Source organism: Rhipicephalus sanguineus, chromosome 5, assembly GCF_013339695.2.
Source record: "Rhipicephalus sanguineus isolate Rsan-2018 chromosome 5, BIME_Rsan_1.4, whole genome shotgun sequence".
Lineage (NCBI taxonomy): Eukaryota > Metazoa > Arthropoda > Arachnida > Ixodida > Ixodidae > Rhipicephalus > Rhipicephalus sanguineus.
In genome coordinates, this window is record NC_051180.1 from 157,262,316 (window position 1) to 157,278,263 (window position 15,948).

At 53.0% G+C, this 15,948-nt stretch overlaps 1 protein-coding gene across 1 annotated transcript; it reads right to left on the reverse strand.

Moving 5' to 3' along the window:
- Nucleotides 1–14,071: 14,071 nt before the first annotated feature.
- LOC125758645 (axoneme-associated protein mst101(1)-like) lies at nt 14,072–15,322 on the reverse strand. Its single transcript, XM_049416067.1, has 2 exons — nt 14,607–15,322; nt 14,072–14,279 (listed from the first exon to the last, which is right to left on the reverse strand). The coding sequence occupies exons 1-2, from the start codon at nt 15,320–15,322 to the stop codon at nt 14,072–14,074; spliced, it is 924 nt and encodes a 307-aa protein (XP_049272024.1).
- Between the last annotated feature and the right edge of the window lie 626 nt (nt 15,323–15,948).

The following is a 15,948-nucleotide window of genomic DNA, read 5'->3' on the forward strand; positions in this document are numbered from 1 at the left end:
TCAACATTGAGAGACAAACAATGAGCACTTCGAAAAAAATATTTTGCAATAGAAATCTATAACAACGATGTTTATTTTGAAGGAGACAAACTTCTGCCCAATAGTGAGGCATAATCCAATAAAGTATCTTCTATTTCTACTTTACACCAAGTTCAAGAGGCTGACCAAAAATGAGTTGACTGTGCTCTTCATCATGTTACAAGACAACAGCTAATGTTCCTAGCTTTAATGTTATGTAACATAGGCACCTCACCATACGGTGTGCAGCAGCAAATTGGAGGCGAGAAAACACAAAGCATTTGTGGATTATGAGAGTGTTTCTTGCTGACAACCACTTCTAACAAAGTACACAGCTTAGAAAATGTACTTCCTTAGGAGAAATTGCGTGAACCACAAACACTCATATTCCACAAAAGCATGGTAATGGGCTGTCACGGCTGCCAGAAAAAATCCTTCATTATTATCGATGTCAATGTCACGCCGGACGGATATGCTGTGTCCTGCGCAGAACACCGAAGGTGCGCTCTGTGATTTGTCTTGCACGGGTGAGGGCCGCACTGCACTGCTGCTCAGCTGGGTCAGCCACGGACAGGAGGGTGAGCAGCCGTGGCTCTATGTATACCGAGATTCAGATTTCTTGATCAAAAAGCGCGCATTCACGTCACATGCGATTAGGAGAAATAAACACACCACTATGCATACTGTGCTGAGAACACTTACGGCTGAACGTGCCACAACATTGAAAATAGTAGGCTAATGTAGGTAAAATGCACATTTACTGCTCCTGTGTGGCATGGGTCTTGAACTACGGCTCTTTATGTCTGCAAAATTACATTGTAGCGACGCGTTCCGACTCAGTAATGGGTCGTCCTCTCGAGCGCCTTCCAGTGGGTCGTTCTCTTCTCTGAGAGCACGCCCCTCGTGCAGAGTCACCCCGCTTTGACTGTCGCTGCCGTGCGCCGTCGCTGAGTGCCCGTTAATAAACGTCTTGACAATTTGGTGGAGAGTGCTGTGCCCTTTAAACAACTACGATCCGCATTCAATGCCCTTGGAGCTACGATCCCGTACCGTGCCTGCTCCCATGACTCAAGACGCCGCCCAGCAAACGCCTCCTCTTGCACCGACGCCATGTCCGGGTGTCCCCCGCATCCGCGACCCTCCTATCTTCACCGGCGCGGATGGCACCGACGTCGAGGACTGGCTCGCAATCTACGAGCGTGTGAGCGTCCCCAATAAATGGGACGAGGCAGGAAAACTGAGCAACCTCGTTTTCTACCTCGCTGGTGTGGCAAGTCTATGGTACAACAACCACGCATCCGATTTCGCTACGTGGTCCGCTTTCAAGACCGCCATCATCGACGTGTTTGGCCGCCCTGTTTGACCTCCATCACGCGACGCCGATCTCGCTGGCTTGTCGGCCGTGTCGGACCACTCCGGCTTACTCACCGAAATCAAGTCATTCGTGCGGGAGGAAATTGCCCGCCAGTTCTCCTTACTGGCCTTCTCTCACCCGCAGGATGTTGTACAGTCGTCGACCACACTGCTGCCTCCCCTACGCCGGGCTATTGAACAGGAAATCGCGGAGGTTATGCCAGAATACCACCAGCCCCCTCCGGCGTCTGCGCCGCTCAGTTACGCACAAGTTGCAGCCAGGCCGCCCCCAGCGCTCCCTGTGGTGCCCCCGCTGACATACGCTGGAGCCGTCGCCAGGCCCCAGGCCTTCGAAGCGAGTGTGCCGGCTGCGTACGCCGACATCATCCATACGCCCCGACTGCAGCCCACCATGCAGTCGTCATATCAGCAGCCGCCCCGTCCCTCGCGTCCTGCCGCGTGGATGGGACCTAGCCCGGCAAACCGATGGCGCACTGCCGACAACCGCCCGATCTGCTTTGCGTGCGGTTGCGCCGGTCACGTCGCCCGCTATTGCAACCGCGTGCAGCCGTCTCGAGTCGGATCAGCCGTCACCAACCAGTCCAGCCGACCGTATTATGACCCGCTGCCGCCTATGTCACCGACGTCACGCCCAGGTCCACCTACCCGTCGTTCACCGTCCCCACGACGCCGCTCACTGTCACCGATGCGGCCTCGTCCGGTCGCACGAGACCAGGAAAACTAGTCGTCGCAGTCCAAGAGGCAAGGGCTGCGACGCTATCGAACAGCCAAAGCCCTCAGCAAAGCCCATGATTCAGGACGCTCTGTACGCCGTCGAATTCATCATAATTTCATCATGCTCTCACGACGTCATCCTGGGATGGGATTTTCTCGCCCGTCACGCCGCCGTAATTCGTTGCGCACCAGCCGAAATAGAATCAGATTCTCAGATTTGACGCCGGCGGACAGTCCACCGGCTGCGACCAAGGTACTCGTCAAAGACGACACCACACTTCCTGCAAACTCGTCAACGGCTGTGTCAGTCTGCTGCACCGGTCTCGCCGACGCCGTTGCACTCCTCTCGCCATCTGACCACGTCTTCACTAGAAAAGGCTTATTGGTGCCATTTGCGACAGTGCAAGTCATTCAGGGCGACACCGATATTTTTGTTACGAACCCATCCCCGTACATTGTTCGGTTGGTGCGAGGGGAATGTCTCGGCAGAGCTGAAGCCCTCGAAGACGCACAAGTTATGGACGCACCGAGTGACACGCACTACGCCAGCTCCCATTCGCTCAGTGCTGTTTCCACATCTGATTCGTCACCCGCTGATTTATTTGGTTCCTCGATTGCTGAACACCTTACGTCGGTCGAGCGTTCCCAGCTTCTATGCCTGTTGGAAGAATTTCATTCTTCGTTCGATGTAGCGCAAACTTCTCTCGGCCGCACATCTGCTGTCACGCATCGCATCGACACTGGCGCCCAACCACCACTGCGGCAACGTCCATATCGCGTGTCGCCAACAGAGCGTCGTGTAATTACCGAGCAAGTCGAAGACATGCTTCGCCGCCGTGTTATTCGACCCTCAAACAGCCCGTGGGCGTCTCCTGTCGTTCTTGTTGCGAAGAAGGACGGCTCTGTGCGGTTCTGTGTGGACTACCGACGACTCAATAAGATCACCCGTAAGGACGTTTATCCCCTCCCTCGAATAGACGATGCCATTGACAGCCTGCAAGGAGCAGAGTTCTTTTGATCGCTCGATTTGCGCTCAGGGTACTGGCAAGTCCTCATGGCGGATGACGCTCGACCGAAGACAGCGTTTGTCACACCCGACGGCTTGTACAAATTCAACGTCATGCCGTTTGGGCTGTGCAATGCGCCCGCGACCTTTGAGCGCATGATGGATACCGTTCTGCGCAACTTGAAATGGCACACGTGTCTATGCTACCTCGACGACGTCGTCGTTTTTGCCGCGGACTTCTCAACACACCTTCAACGCCTGCGGCAGGTTTTGACGCGCTTGAGCGACGCCGGGCTACAACTGAATCTCAAGAAGTGCCGATTTGCAGCACGGCAGCTGACGATACTAGGACACGTGGTGTCCAAGGACGGCATCCTCCCAGATCCAGCCAAGCTTCGGGCCGTGACAGAGTTCCCCAAACCCACGTGCGTCAAAGAACTGCGCAGTTTTGTAGGACTATGCTCCTACTTTCGGCGCTTCATCCGAAACTTCGCGACTATCATATCACCGCTGACGAAGCTCCTTGGAAGTAACGGGCCCCTCAATTCGTGGTCGTCAGAGTGCGACGACGCTTTCGCAAAGCTCCGGCGTTTGTTGACGTCTCCTCCCATTCTACGCCACTACGACCCTACGGCCCCTACAGAGGTACACACGGACGCCAGCGGTGTTGGCCTCGGTGCTGTCCTTGCGCAGCGCAAACCTGGGTTCCCGGAATATGTCGTCGCATATGCAAGCCGTACGCTTACTAAAGCCGAGACCAACTACACCGTCACAGAGAAAGAATGCCTGGCAATCATTTGGGCCCTTACAAAGTTCCGGTCTTATTTGTATGGTCGCCCATTTGATGTCGTCACGGACCATCATGCACTGTGCTGGTTGTCGTCATTGAAGGATCCCTCTGGCCGTCTTGCCCGTTGGGCACTTCGCCTGCAAGACTACGACATCCGCGTGCTGTACCGCAACGGACGTCAGCATGCTGACGCCGACGCCCTGTCGCGCTCTCCCTTGCCTGACGACAATGCCCACAACTCGGCGTCTCACTTTGTCGTTTCTTCCATCGATATTCACACCATCGCTACCGAGCAGCGCAAGGATCAATGGATTGCCTCACTGATAGACTTGCTGACTGATCCATCGACCGCACCATCGACTCGCTTGTTGCGTCGTCAAGCCCACCATTTCGCCGTTCGCGACGACCTGCTCCGCCGACGCAATTACAACGGCGACGGCCGCCAGTGGCTACTAGTAATACCCCGCAGTCTGGGTTATGACATATGCGAGTCGTTCCACTCTGATCCGCAGTGTGCACACCCTGGGGTATCGAAAACCTACCACCGCATTCGCCAACTTTACTTCTGGCGAGGGATGTACCGCTACGTGGAGAAGTTCGTTCGCTCCTGCATCGATTGTGAGCGCCGCAAAACTTCAACGCACCTGTCGCCAGCAGGTCTGCAACCTCTGCCTTGCCCTGACCGACCGTTTGGGCGCGTTGGCATCGATTTATATGGGCCACTTCCCCTGACGTCCGCTGGTAACCGCTGGGCCATCGTCGCTGTAGACCACCTCACGCGATACGCTGAAACTGCTGCCCTCCCTGCGGCCACAGCGAGCGATGTGGCCTCCTTCCTGCTCCACCGATTCGTGCTGCGTCACGGTCCACCCCAGGAGCTGCTCAGTGATCGAGGCCGTGTCTTCTTGTCGGAAGTCGTCGAAGCCATTCTCAAAGAGTGCCACGTTGTTCACCGCAAAACTACTGCTTACCACCCGCAGACGAATGGCCTCACCGAACGCTTCAACCGCACGCTAGGCGACATGCTTTCGATGTACGTCGCCGCCGACCACACGAATTGGGATGTCATTCTGCCCTTCGTCACGTACGCCTACAATACCGCTCCTCAGAGCACTACTGGTTTCTCACCATTTTTCTTATTGTATGGCAGGCACCCATCGCATACCATCGACACAATCCTTCCCTACAAGCCGGATCGATCTGAATGTGCGCCTATTTATACCACAGCCAGACTTGCTGAAGAGTGTCGCGAGCTCTCCAAGTCCTTTACTACGCATAGCCAAGAGCAGCAGAAAAGCATTCGCGGTGACACCACCAGTTCTGCGCCCACGTTCCTTCCTGGAGCGCTCGTATGGCTCTCGGGTCCCTACCACTGCACCTGGCCTCTCTTCCAAACTACTGCCCAAATACGAAGGCCCCTACCGTGTCGTCGAACGCACATCCCCGGTGAACTACCTGATCGAACCCATCGACCCATCTTCGGACATGCGCCGTCGAGGGCGCGACATTGTCAACGTGGCGCGCCTGAAGCCCTACCATGACCCGCTCGTAGTGACAAGTTGCTAGGTCGCCAGGCGGCTCCCTTTTCGTAGCCGGGGTAATTGTAGCGACGCGTTCCGACTCAGTAATGGGTCGTCCTCTCGAGCGCCTTCCAGTGGGTCGTTCTCTTCTCTGAGAGCACGCCCCTCGTGCAGAGTCACCCCGCTTTGACTGTCGCTGCCGTGCGCCGTGGCTGAGTGCCCGTTAATAAACGTCTTGACAACATTTATATCTTTATATTTGCGCACTTGCTATTCCCATGCTGAATACTTGATACACTAAGCGAGTCACGAGCTCAAGAGCTCAACAAGGAATAAAGTGTTTGTACTACTTCAAAGGCACACGATTTTCAATGTCACATACGTACTGTTAAACTCGTAACATAGAGACCTTGCGATTTTGGCAATGCCAATTCTATTGTGGTTTGCTTCTCCACAAGTGTCCAATTAGCGTCGCTGTGTAAGATTAATACAAGCATCCGCTGTTATAAAAAGATGTTTGGGCTATCAAGGTGTGCACAATAACTGGTGCATACTTTACTATCTGCAATAAAAACAACAAATCCAGCAACCAGGCATTAGGCAGCTCTCTGCCCTTGAAGCTTCCACGCAGAACACAGTCCATCCAGACGAGGCTGACATGCGTGCTTCCAGGCCACATTCAGGTTGGCTAGAGGATGACATCCCCGCCATTGCAAAAGACTTCAAAATTTAGGGAGTAAAGGTCCTTCCTATTTCTGTACAGGTTATCGAAGTTGTGAGGAGGCTCGATTTGCCCGTCCGTGGAATCTATGCTTCCTAGGAGCTTTGAAATGTGTGCGATCTGAGAAGAGGCCAAAAAGGATAATAAAAAACAATACTTGAAAGCAATCTTAATACATATTTGGCATTAACACAAAGCTGTCACTCAGCCAAAGCTATGAAATTTGTTATATAAACTTGGAAACAAATTGAAGATCCATGTAAGCTTTACATACTGCAAAATAAATGTCCTGGTGCTGCCACAACTGCTCTCTTCTACACAACTGATTTTGCAAAACAAAGGGAATTCCTGAAAAATTGCGACATGGCTCCTGGAAAATAAATTCGTTTCCCACAACTACTAAGCATGGTAAACAGACACGTTTCTCTAAATATTCAGATAAAAGCCTTTTTATGTCAAATCCAAAAACTGTTGGTACACTTGTCCATATTGCAATATAGATGTATAAAGTGGTAGTAGTGCTTTTTTTCATATTGGAACCTAATGTGGAGTAACATTACATCGTCCGGGCTGTAAAACTTCAAAAAACGCTATAGCACTATACGAAAAGGAACGAAATTAGTAGCGCAAGTTCAACTCACCGATGGCAGAACCATTGATGATGATAATAATAATAATAATATCTGTCGTTTAACGTTCCAAAACCCCAATATGATTATGAGAGACGCCGTAGTGGAGGGCTCCGGAAATTTCGACCACCTGGGGTTCATTTACGTGCCAATGTAACAGCCGTCAGCGCCATGAGGAATTAAATGTGTTCTGTGACCGGCAAGTCTTTGGACTGGAAGCTGCCGTTGACATAGAAATGCATGAACATAGAGGTGTGTACAGTCGAGCGCGATTTGAAGGTTTTCGCGCGAGTGTCAACCGTCCTGGCGTCCCAAGGACCAAGCGGCGCGTTTCGGAACAGTGAAAATCAAGATTCTGCATTCTTCTCTCCCTCGTTGGCTGTTACATGCCACAACGGTCTCCCCTACGACGGACTCTTAGAGGGGCACTGAAGACAAACAATGAATCGGTTAAGATCGATAAATTGTGCTCTGAGAGCTGTAACGTCGTTAATTTCGCCAACATAGGTTTATTATAGAGGAGCAAAGCCAGTTCAAAGTTTCATTTTTAAATTTCGCGCCAAAATCTCCTCGCGTGACGTCAGGGATTTCAAAGTGTATGTATCGTATTTTGGCGCCATTGGCTCAATAAAATTACCCCAAACTTGTGACGTTAAGTCTATGGCCCCATCAGAGGACAAGGTACTTCATTTTACCGGTTAGGAACTACGTAGTCCCTAGTAGGCGCCATCAAAACATGTCACGTCACGGCGAATGGTGCGGAAACATCAAGGTGTCGTCGGCACCCATATTTTGCTTTTGCGCATTTTCTCGCTTACTAAGCGTCTTCTCGCAGCAAGCGTGAATTCAAAAATCGTTTTTCTCTTTAGTGTCCTTTTAAGCTTTGCATTCACTGCGGTCAATCGTATACATTGTTGGCTATTATCCATCCGGACGATAACACAATTTATGGGAAAGATGGTAAATCTCGCGTTTTACACTCTGTCATTTGAATGACTTGCTAAGTTGCACAAAATATATCGCGTCGTCATAAAAAAGAAGAAATGAAAATGCGCCTTCATCATACGGGAGTGATCGCAGCTTAACAATAGCAAACGGGCGAGTGTGGCTTGCCTGATACTTCCCTGTCTTCGAAGGAGGATTCTAGGGCATGGCGCTGTTGTAGTTCTTGGTCGACGCTCGCGCGATAACCTTCAAATCACGCTCGTCTGTGTATCCACTGGTAAAGCGCGAGGCCTTGCCGTGGGCCGTTGTAGTCAAGGCGACAGGACAGAGGTAATCGACAACCTGTAGTTAGCAGGCGCTGGTCTACGACTTCATCCAAGGAAAGGCGCCGTTGAAAAGTGCGGTCTTTCCCTCCGGAGGGAAGCGTGAAGTTAACGTCTTATCGCTGCCAGGTAGATGTTTTTACCGGAGAACAGTTAAGGCAAGCTGCCAAAGTAGCCACATATATGGCAGAATCTATCAGCATGCGACTTTCGGTTGGTCACATTATGACGGTTATCGCAAGAAGGTTAGGAAGTTAAAGAACTAAATGCCAAGCCCAGCGTCGAATACTTAAAGCCCTCGTAAAGTAGCATCGAAACTTTGTAGGGAAAAACACTATCGTCAACGCTCTCTTTGATTCTTCTATCTCACGAGGACAACCTCTACACACGTCTTGGAAATGTAAACACAGCACCACCGTTCATAACGTTATAGTAGTACACATGATCCCGAACACATAATTTTCCTGAAGTGCTCACAAGAAAATAGAAGCACGCAGGCTAACCATTGGCGAAGCAAGGACCCAATACAGAGGGTAGATCATGAGTTGAGGAACGCACTCGGGATGAATCAAGTGCCCCAATGCTGACAAACCGAAATGCCACACTGCACCTAACAGAGAGACTGGAAAGCGAAGCAAAGGAACTGTTGCCGGCACTCAAACGCACATTGCAGGCTGCTCGAGTGCTAGTTACCGCCGATCTTCTCATTGAAAATTTCACCGCCATATCCACGAAGTGAATGATGTTAGAGGAGCTTGCTCCGTGCACATTCCTCTACCATCATATATAGACGTGAGAACGTTGTTATATATGCATTACATACACAATGTTTATTATTGTACGGCTGGATGAACTATTTACATTTGGATGAACTATAAACATTATATTGCCACGCGCTTAATATGCCAGCGAGAAAGAGGCAGACTAAGACGCAGTAGCTCTCGCGCCAGTGCCTTTGTTTTGGCTGTGCTGTGCCGACCCCATTCGGGACTTGGGGCCTTGTATCGGCGCCTTGTGAACGTCGCCTTTGTATTAAACATGACAATATATACACAAGAGAAGTTCTTTCACAAAGTACAAGGGCGTCCCTCGATAAGATTAGGGAATCGTTCCCCTTTAGAGATGATGGCTTTATGATCAGTAAAGTATGTTGGCAAGGGATCATCGATGAAGGGACGCAATGGAAAGTTCGAGAAGGCAACATCGATGCAGGTGGCCCTGAAGGATGGTGGGAGGTTGCAATCGTACGATACGCATCGGGGAGCGTAATGTGACATCATATGTTGGACTAGCAATCGCTTTGCATGATGTCAACGTTCAGGTCTCTGACGAGTACGAAGGGACCGCGTTTGAACTCGGTGCTGTATTGATGCATTGCCTTCTCGATGTACTTCGGTACCAAGTACATGGCCATGACTATTATCCCCGATGAGAGCTTCACAACGGCGTGCTCCCCGTTATGGCTCTGGCTGGTTACTGGCAACGCGAGATCTTCAGCCGCATCAGGTAGCTTGACGTAGATCCCGACAGCGCCCGCAGGACGCTCCGCTTCTTTGGTGCAGACGACTGGAACGAATGAAAACTGAATCAAAACGGCAAGTTGGGGGAGTTGGTAGTTGACCATCGTTTGCTGAGGGCTATACATTGTAGAACGTGCCATTGTGAGCCAATGCTTTATGAAACACGGGTAATATACAGAAATTTTAACCAAACCTTTCGCGAAATTGTGGAAGCATACCACATACATATAAATCAGAGCGCATGCGTCAGCCAAACTTCGGTTGCTCTGCATAATAAAGAAGTGCAGTTTTTGAAACATGTAATCAAATGAATCCCTATCACGACAGACACGCGCCACGTGATCAATTTTTTGTGTGTACTTATTTTCTGCATGTGTGATGAAATAAATCAGTTGTCAGTCAGCGCTTGTTTGTGTACGTGTCTCTCAGTCCTCAGTCCGGGTCGCGCTGCCCTCAGCAAACGATGGAACGAATGCATTGATGTGCTTGTTTCCAGTGCTCCACGTCTCCGTGAAGCAGAGAACGTCGGCTGCGGTCAGGACCGAATCATGTACGGTGTCATCAACGTGCGCGTTGAGGAACCGCACGTTGAGAACACCAAGGGTGAACTCGGTCGAGCGGTCGACGTGTTATCGCAGGGCACGAAGGTAGCGTTGCGTTAGCGCGGGCAACCTGTGCTACTCAAGACGGTGAAACTCGCCGAGCATATCCATGTATTCGTTGGAGGTCTTGTGGTAGAAGTGGCGGTCCCCCTTGGCGTTGGTCAGCTATAAGTTATCCATGTTCATACTGCGACTGAGTGCCACGTACACAAGTTTCTGCTCGTGTGTCTTGCTGTATTCATATACCACCGAAGAGTACGTCCCCCCTTGAGACTTGTTTACCGTTACGGCACTGGCTTACACGAGGGGCAACTCCTTGCTTCTGCAGGAAACCCCCGTCGTGTGGTCGAGGGTGAGCATGACCGTGCGAGGTTCGATTGGTATCCAGGACGGTTGTACATCGTAGCCGTTTCGCATGGCCTCGCTCACAGCTTGGCGAGAGCGGCGGCGAGCGAGTTTTCTGGTAGTGGGCACGCCGAATTGTAGCCATACCGTTTCGGGAAAGCGTCTTCTTCGCTCACCACCACTCCTCGTTCGAACAACTTTAGACTCCCCACCACCCCGTTGACAAGAGCGTCGACGACGTCGATGTTGGTGGTGATCATGTAGGGCTTGTTCGGGACGATGAGAATCTCCATGGGCAGGTTCGCGAATTCAGTTTGGGACATGCGTTCGACCTTGGCCGTCGCCTTCTGCAGAGCGTGTTGCGTCGCGCACCCCAGGTACAGGTCCTTAGCCCTCAAGCGAACGACGGACTCCTCATGTTGCTGCGAGGCAACGGAGGCGTTGAACTTGTTCACCTCGCTGTTCAAGTGGAAGATTCGAATGGCGGAGGGTGCGCGACGTAAGGCTTCTTGGCGGTGACGAAGCGACTCTCCAGCAGCCGGACCTCTTCTTCGTCGAGCGGTCTGCCGTCTCCGATTTTGGTAAGCAGGGCAGAGAAGGTGCATCGGCTTGGCGGACAACCTGGACGAGTGCGAAGTAATCCAGGTACTGCCTTTTGATGATGGGTCCAAAGCCCGCTGCCTTCGTCCCTGCACCTCTTGTACACCTCATTGGCTCTGACGGGCGGCAACTGACGCAAGTCGCCGCACATGATTACGTCCAGTCTCCCGAAGGGTTCGTGGAGCCTCTGAGTGATTTGTCGGAGACGGCATTCGATGATGTCGAGGTTGTCGGGGGACAGCATGCTGACTTCGTCGATGACAACACACTTGACGTGACGAAAGGCCACACAGAACGTGTTCAGCTCGATGTAGCCTAAACCTCCGAGGTCCCTCGTCTTGCTGCGAGAGAGATTGAAAGCCGCATGCACGGTGATTTTTCTACGGCCACCGCCTCTTTGCCCTTGCTCGCACACATGACGAATGCGTTGTAGGGTGCGTTGTTGTCGTACTGGTTGTACACGTCCACCACCAGACGCACGACTAACGTTTTGCCACACCCAGCAAGTCCCGTAAAGAAGACACGCAACGGAGGTGCCCCGAGAGTAGTCTGCCTGTGGATGATCTATCGGAGCAGCTCGTACTGCTCGGCTTTCGTCATGCGCATTAGCTTGACGTACTCGCCAACGTCCATGACGTCATGACGTTTGCGCACGGCAGCACACGAGCTAGTCTCCTTAACAAGCCGCATCAGATCATCGTTGGGAGCAGGTCGGCGCCTTCGTCTTGGTGAATTGTGGTGGTGGTGACATCGTCGGTGCGGCGGCAGTGGATACGGCGGCTGCTTCTTCGTCGCGGTGATATTTCTTGATCAGTTGGGCCACGATCTCGTCGTCGTCTGCAGGGCTGTGCTCTCCATGCTTTGCGTTTATCAGCTCCATGTGCTGTTCGTAGAGTTGTGTGTACGGCTGTTGTCGAGCACGTCCACAATCTCACTACTGAAGGGCGCGCAGAGAAGCACCTCTTCACGCATGAAGCTGTCAGACGAAGTCTTGACAGAGTAGTGCCGGTAGCGGATGACTACCGGGCGGTCGCGGAGAACGCACCCGTTGGCGCCGCTGCACCGGTACTTGCTAGCGAAGTCCGCCAGACAGATGTTGTTCAACTCACGCTGTCTGCCTTCGTGGCTTTGTAATTTTGGACGAGGTTGAGTTTCCAGACGTTGAGCTTGGCCAGTTCTTCGTTAGTCTTGCGGACTCGCACGTGTTCCTCGGGGTAGGAGGTGGGAATGTACACAACATCCCGGCTCTTCTGGGACATTTCTTGTCGGAGCAGGAACCAGACCGCCTCTTGAGCCGACATTTCCACCCCCCCCCCTGAGCATGTTGACTCCAATGGACCGCACGACGACAGTGCACTCCATGTTGAGGTTTTCTTCGAGGATTGGTTGAACGGCCTTGCGGAGGTTCGACATGGCATGGTCTGCCTTGTTGACGTAGTCCCCTACGTAGGTCGCACATGCGTAATAGTCCAGAATGATCTGGAGACCCATGTTGGAGTCTAACACTTTGGCAATCCACGGATTGAAGGCGTTCACGAACTTTTGAGCGGGGGTCTAGTTGTGAAGTAGGCAGGGACGTGCGAACCTTGCCTTTAAGATGTGCATGGACTGTTTGTCAGAGTGGACATTAAAGGTGCCCAGAAACTCTTCCAAGGACGCAAACTCTTCCCTCTCCAAAGCGTCGTGAATATCTTCGTACCGCCTGCGCAGTTGTCGGCGCGCGTTCTCAGCTGAGTTTCGTGTGGGAGGGAAGGAAAGGATGATCCTGGTTTCGTTGCTGGGCATGAACGGGGCGCCGAACCTGCATTTGTTTGTTCCCCGCTTGTAGCACGTGTGGGTGTGAGCGGGCACTTGCGCTTCAGCAGATCCCTGTCCAAGGTGAGTAGACTTTCGACCATGTCTAAGGTCCGTAACATGTCGGCACACAGCTCCTCTTCGGCGGGTGCGTTGTCCAACCACAGGATGGTATGGATGTGGGCGCTGTCACGCTGTTGGAACTCCACCTGCTTGAAGAAGTCCATGACCACGTAGGGCTTGAAGGGCTAAAAGCGCTTGTCTTTGAGCACGTTAAGGATGACATCAAAGATCTGGTGCGTGTATATGGCGCACGCGACCGGATCGTTGTTAACGAGCGCCACGCGCTGCATGAAGTCGAGTTGGTCGATGACTCGCGCCACACCGTCTGGCCCGACGCGCAGCAGCTCTAACGTCTCGAGAAGCCGGTTCCAGTGAAGTTCCGCGGCAGACAGCGTCAGGAATGTATGAGGCTTACCCAACTGGCGTATCATAGCGAAGAGTTCTTTTCGACGGTCTTGCCAGTATTGAACCGTGTTGGGTATGCCCCTCATGAACGCCAGGTTTCTGTTGAGGACGTCGTCGAGGAACTCGTGTCCACCCGTCTAAAACTGCTGCCGCGTGAATGCACTGGTGGCGGCGTTGGTCTTGAACGTCATGGTCTTCTCAGCAACGTTGCGCCTCATGACTTTCATGGCCATATAGAGCAGGCCATATAGAGCACGTGCTCCGGACCAACTCCACGACGATCGGTGCAACGGATCTCCCTGCTGGCCTTGCGAACGGTGTCGGTCGAGGCCCGGTGATTTGACGAGGTACGCCAAAGATTTGCGGGAAGGACAGCTCTTCGGCGTACTCGTCAAAGAGCAGCGAGATTGACGTTTGACCTTCGCCGGGTGCCAGATGGAGACTGTGTGTGCCTGTCATTAACCCACACAGCTGTTGTTGTTCGGCGCCGCCAAGGAAGTCGTCCCTCTTCGTGTTCACAGTGGCTGCATCGTCAATCAACATTGTGTGACTCATGAGGTTGAGTGCGATGGCAGCCTGTAAAAGATCGTCAAGGTCGGTGACTTCAGGCGCCGGCTCAATCTCGTCATCGTTTGACCTTGCCGTCGTCTTCCTCTTGTGCCACGATACGGCTCCAGTCGATCTTGATTTTAAGGTATTTGTTTATGGTGACTGTTTGAGATCTTTGAGCCAGGCATGCACGTGACATTTCTTGACGTTAGCTTTTCTGTAGGAAGGCTTGTTAACGAGCCGGCGCTTGATGTGTACGTCAAAGCCGGCGTCGTCGGGCACGTTCCGCGGCGGGCTCTGCACAGTCTTGGCCACGTCGATCGGTACGTTAACCACCTGCCCCTTTATGCTGGACTGGCCGCTGGCGTGAGTCAAACGCCTGATGCTCATAAATGGCAGACGTAGAGCTATAAGGCGTTCTTCAACACGGTTGAGAGCTGGCAGATGAGAGGGCTGGAGAGGGTATCGGTACCGTGCGTAACACTCATCGTAGGAACTTTTCCCGCCGCCAGAGCGCCTTTACACGCGGAGCAAACTCTGTACGTACTGCAGCCTGTCGGCGGGCCGATGTCGTGGCAGTGACAGGGAACTCTCTTTGTAGGACTGCGACGGCGTTGGCGCGGGACTGCTCGTTGCGCATGCTTGCGATTATGGTCATGTTATTGTCAAACCACGAGGGGTCGCATACCTTGCAGCTGTGTCCGAACGTGTGGCGTCGGCGCCGCCATCTTTAGGTAGCGACCGCTTTTGACGCTTAGCCGCGGCATCCCACGCCCGCACTTCCTCGCGGTTCTCTTGCCGCCGCTTCCGTTCTGCTTCCGCTTTGCGACCTCTCACCGCAGGGTCCGCTTGACGGCACGCGTCGCTGGCCAGCACCTCCGGGTTTGCTTGACGGCGACCCCTCTTCGCTTCGGCCTCCCGGCCTTTCACCGCAGGGTCCTGGGGTCGAGCCCGAGATGCTTCTGCTTTGCGACATCTCACCAGAAGGTCGGCTTGACGGCGTGCTTCACTGGCCCGCACCTCCGGGTCCGCTTGACGGCGCTCCCGCCTCTCTTCTGCTTCGCTGGCCCGCAGCTCCGTGTTTGTTTGACAGTGAGCCCTCTTCGCTTCGGCCTCCCGGGCTCTCACTGCAGGGTCCTGGGGTCGAGCCCGAGATGCTTCTGCTTTGCGACATCTCACCAGAAGGTCGGCTTGACGGCGCGCTTCACTGGCACGCACCTCCGGGTCCGCTTGACGGCGCTCCCGCCTCTCTTCTGCTTCGCTGGCCCGCAGCTCCGGGCTTGTTTGACGGTGAACCCTCTTCGCTTCGGCCTCCCGGGCTCTCACCGCAGGGTCTTCGCGTCGAACCCGAGCTGCTGCTGCGTAGCGAGCCCGTCGCACTGCTGCCTTCGCTGGGGCGTTCATGCTGCGGAGATGTATTAAATCAAATCAAATCAAGTTTATTCATCTTTCGAAAAAGGAAAGATAGGAGCTGTCACAAAAAGCTACTACAGTGAGTAGCTTGACGAGGTGACAGCCCCTCCTTGATAGGACAGCAGCAGGCAGTGAAGAGGACAAATAATAATAACATGGAACAGATCAGAATGCAAAGGTACGCGATAGTTATTGATACAAGCGGAGATGCATCCTCGAGCAGTCACCTAACTAGCGCTTCTGCCGATCGTGGTGTGTGCCGCCTTGAGCGGCGGCGCGCCACCTAGTGAGCATTCTTGAAATTACCGGAGAGAGCGCAGCTGCGCTCCTGGTGGAAGCAATGAGAAGTAGTGTACTAGTCGTAGACGCCACCAGGCGCGGACAAGTCGCGAGCATAAGAAGCTTGACGAGCAAGCTCCTAAAAATTTGCAGTGGCTTAGCAGTCACCTAACTAGCGCTTCTGCCGATCGTGGTGTGTGCCGCCTTGAGCGGCTGCGCGCCACCTTGTGAGCATTCTTGAAATTACCGGAGAGAGCGCAGCTGCGCTCCTGGTGGAAGCAATGAGAAGTAGTGTACAAGTCGTAGACGCCACCAGGCGCGGACAAGTCGCGAGCATA

Bases quoted from the DNA above. Each gene is read 5' to 3' on its own strand.
- LOC125758645 (XM_049416067.1), bottom strand. From the start codon at position 15,322: ATGAACGCCCCAGCGAAGGCAGCAGTGCGACGGGCTCGCTACGCAGCA. The intron at 14,280-14,606 runs GTATGCGACCCC...GACTCACGCCAG, and splicing joins CGTTCGGACACAGCTGCAAG to CGGCCAGTCCAGCATAAAGG.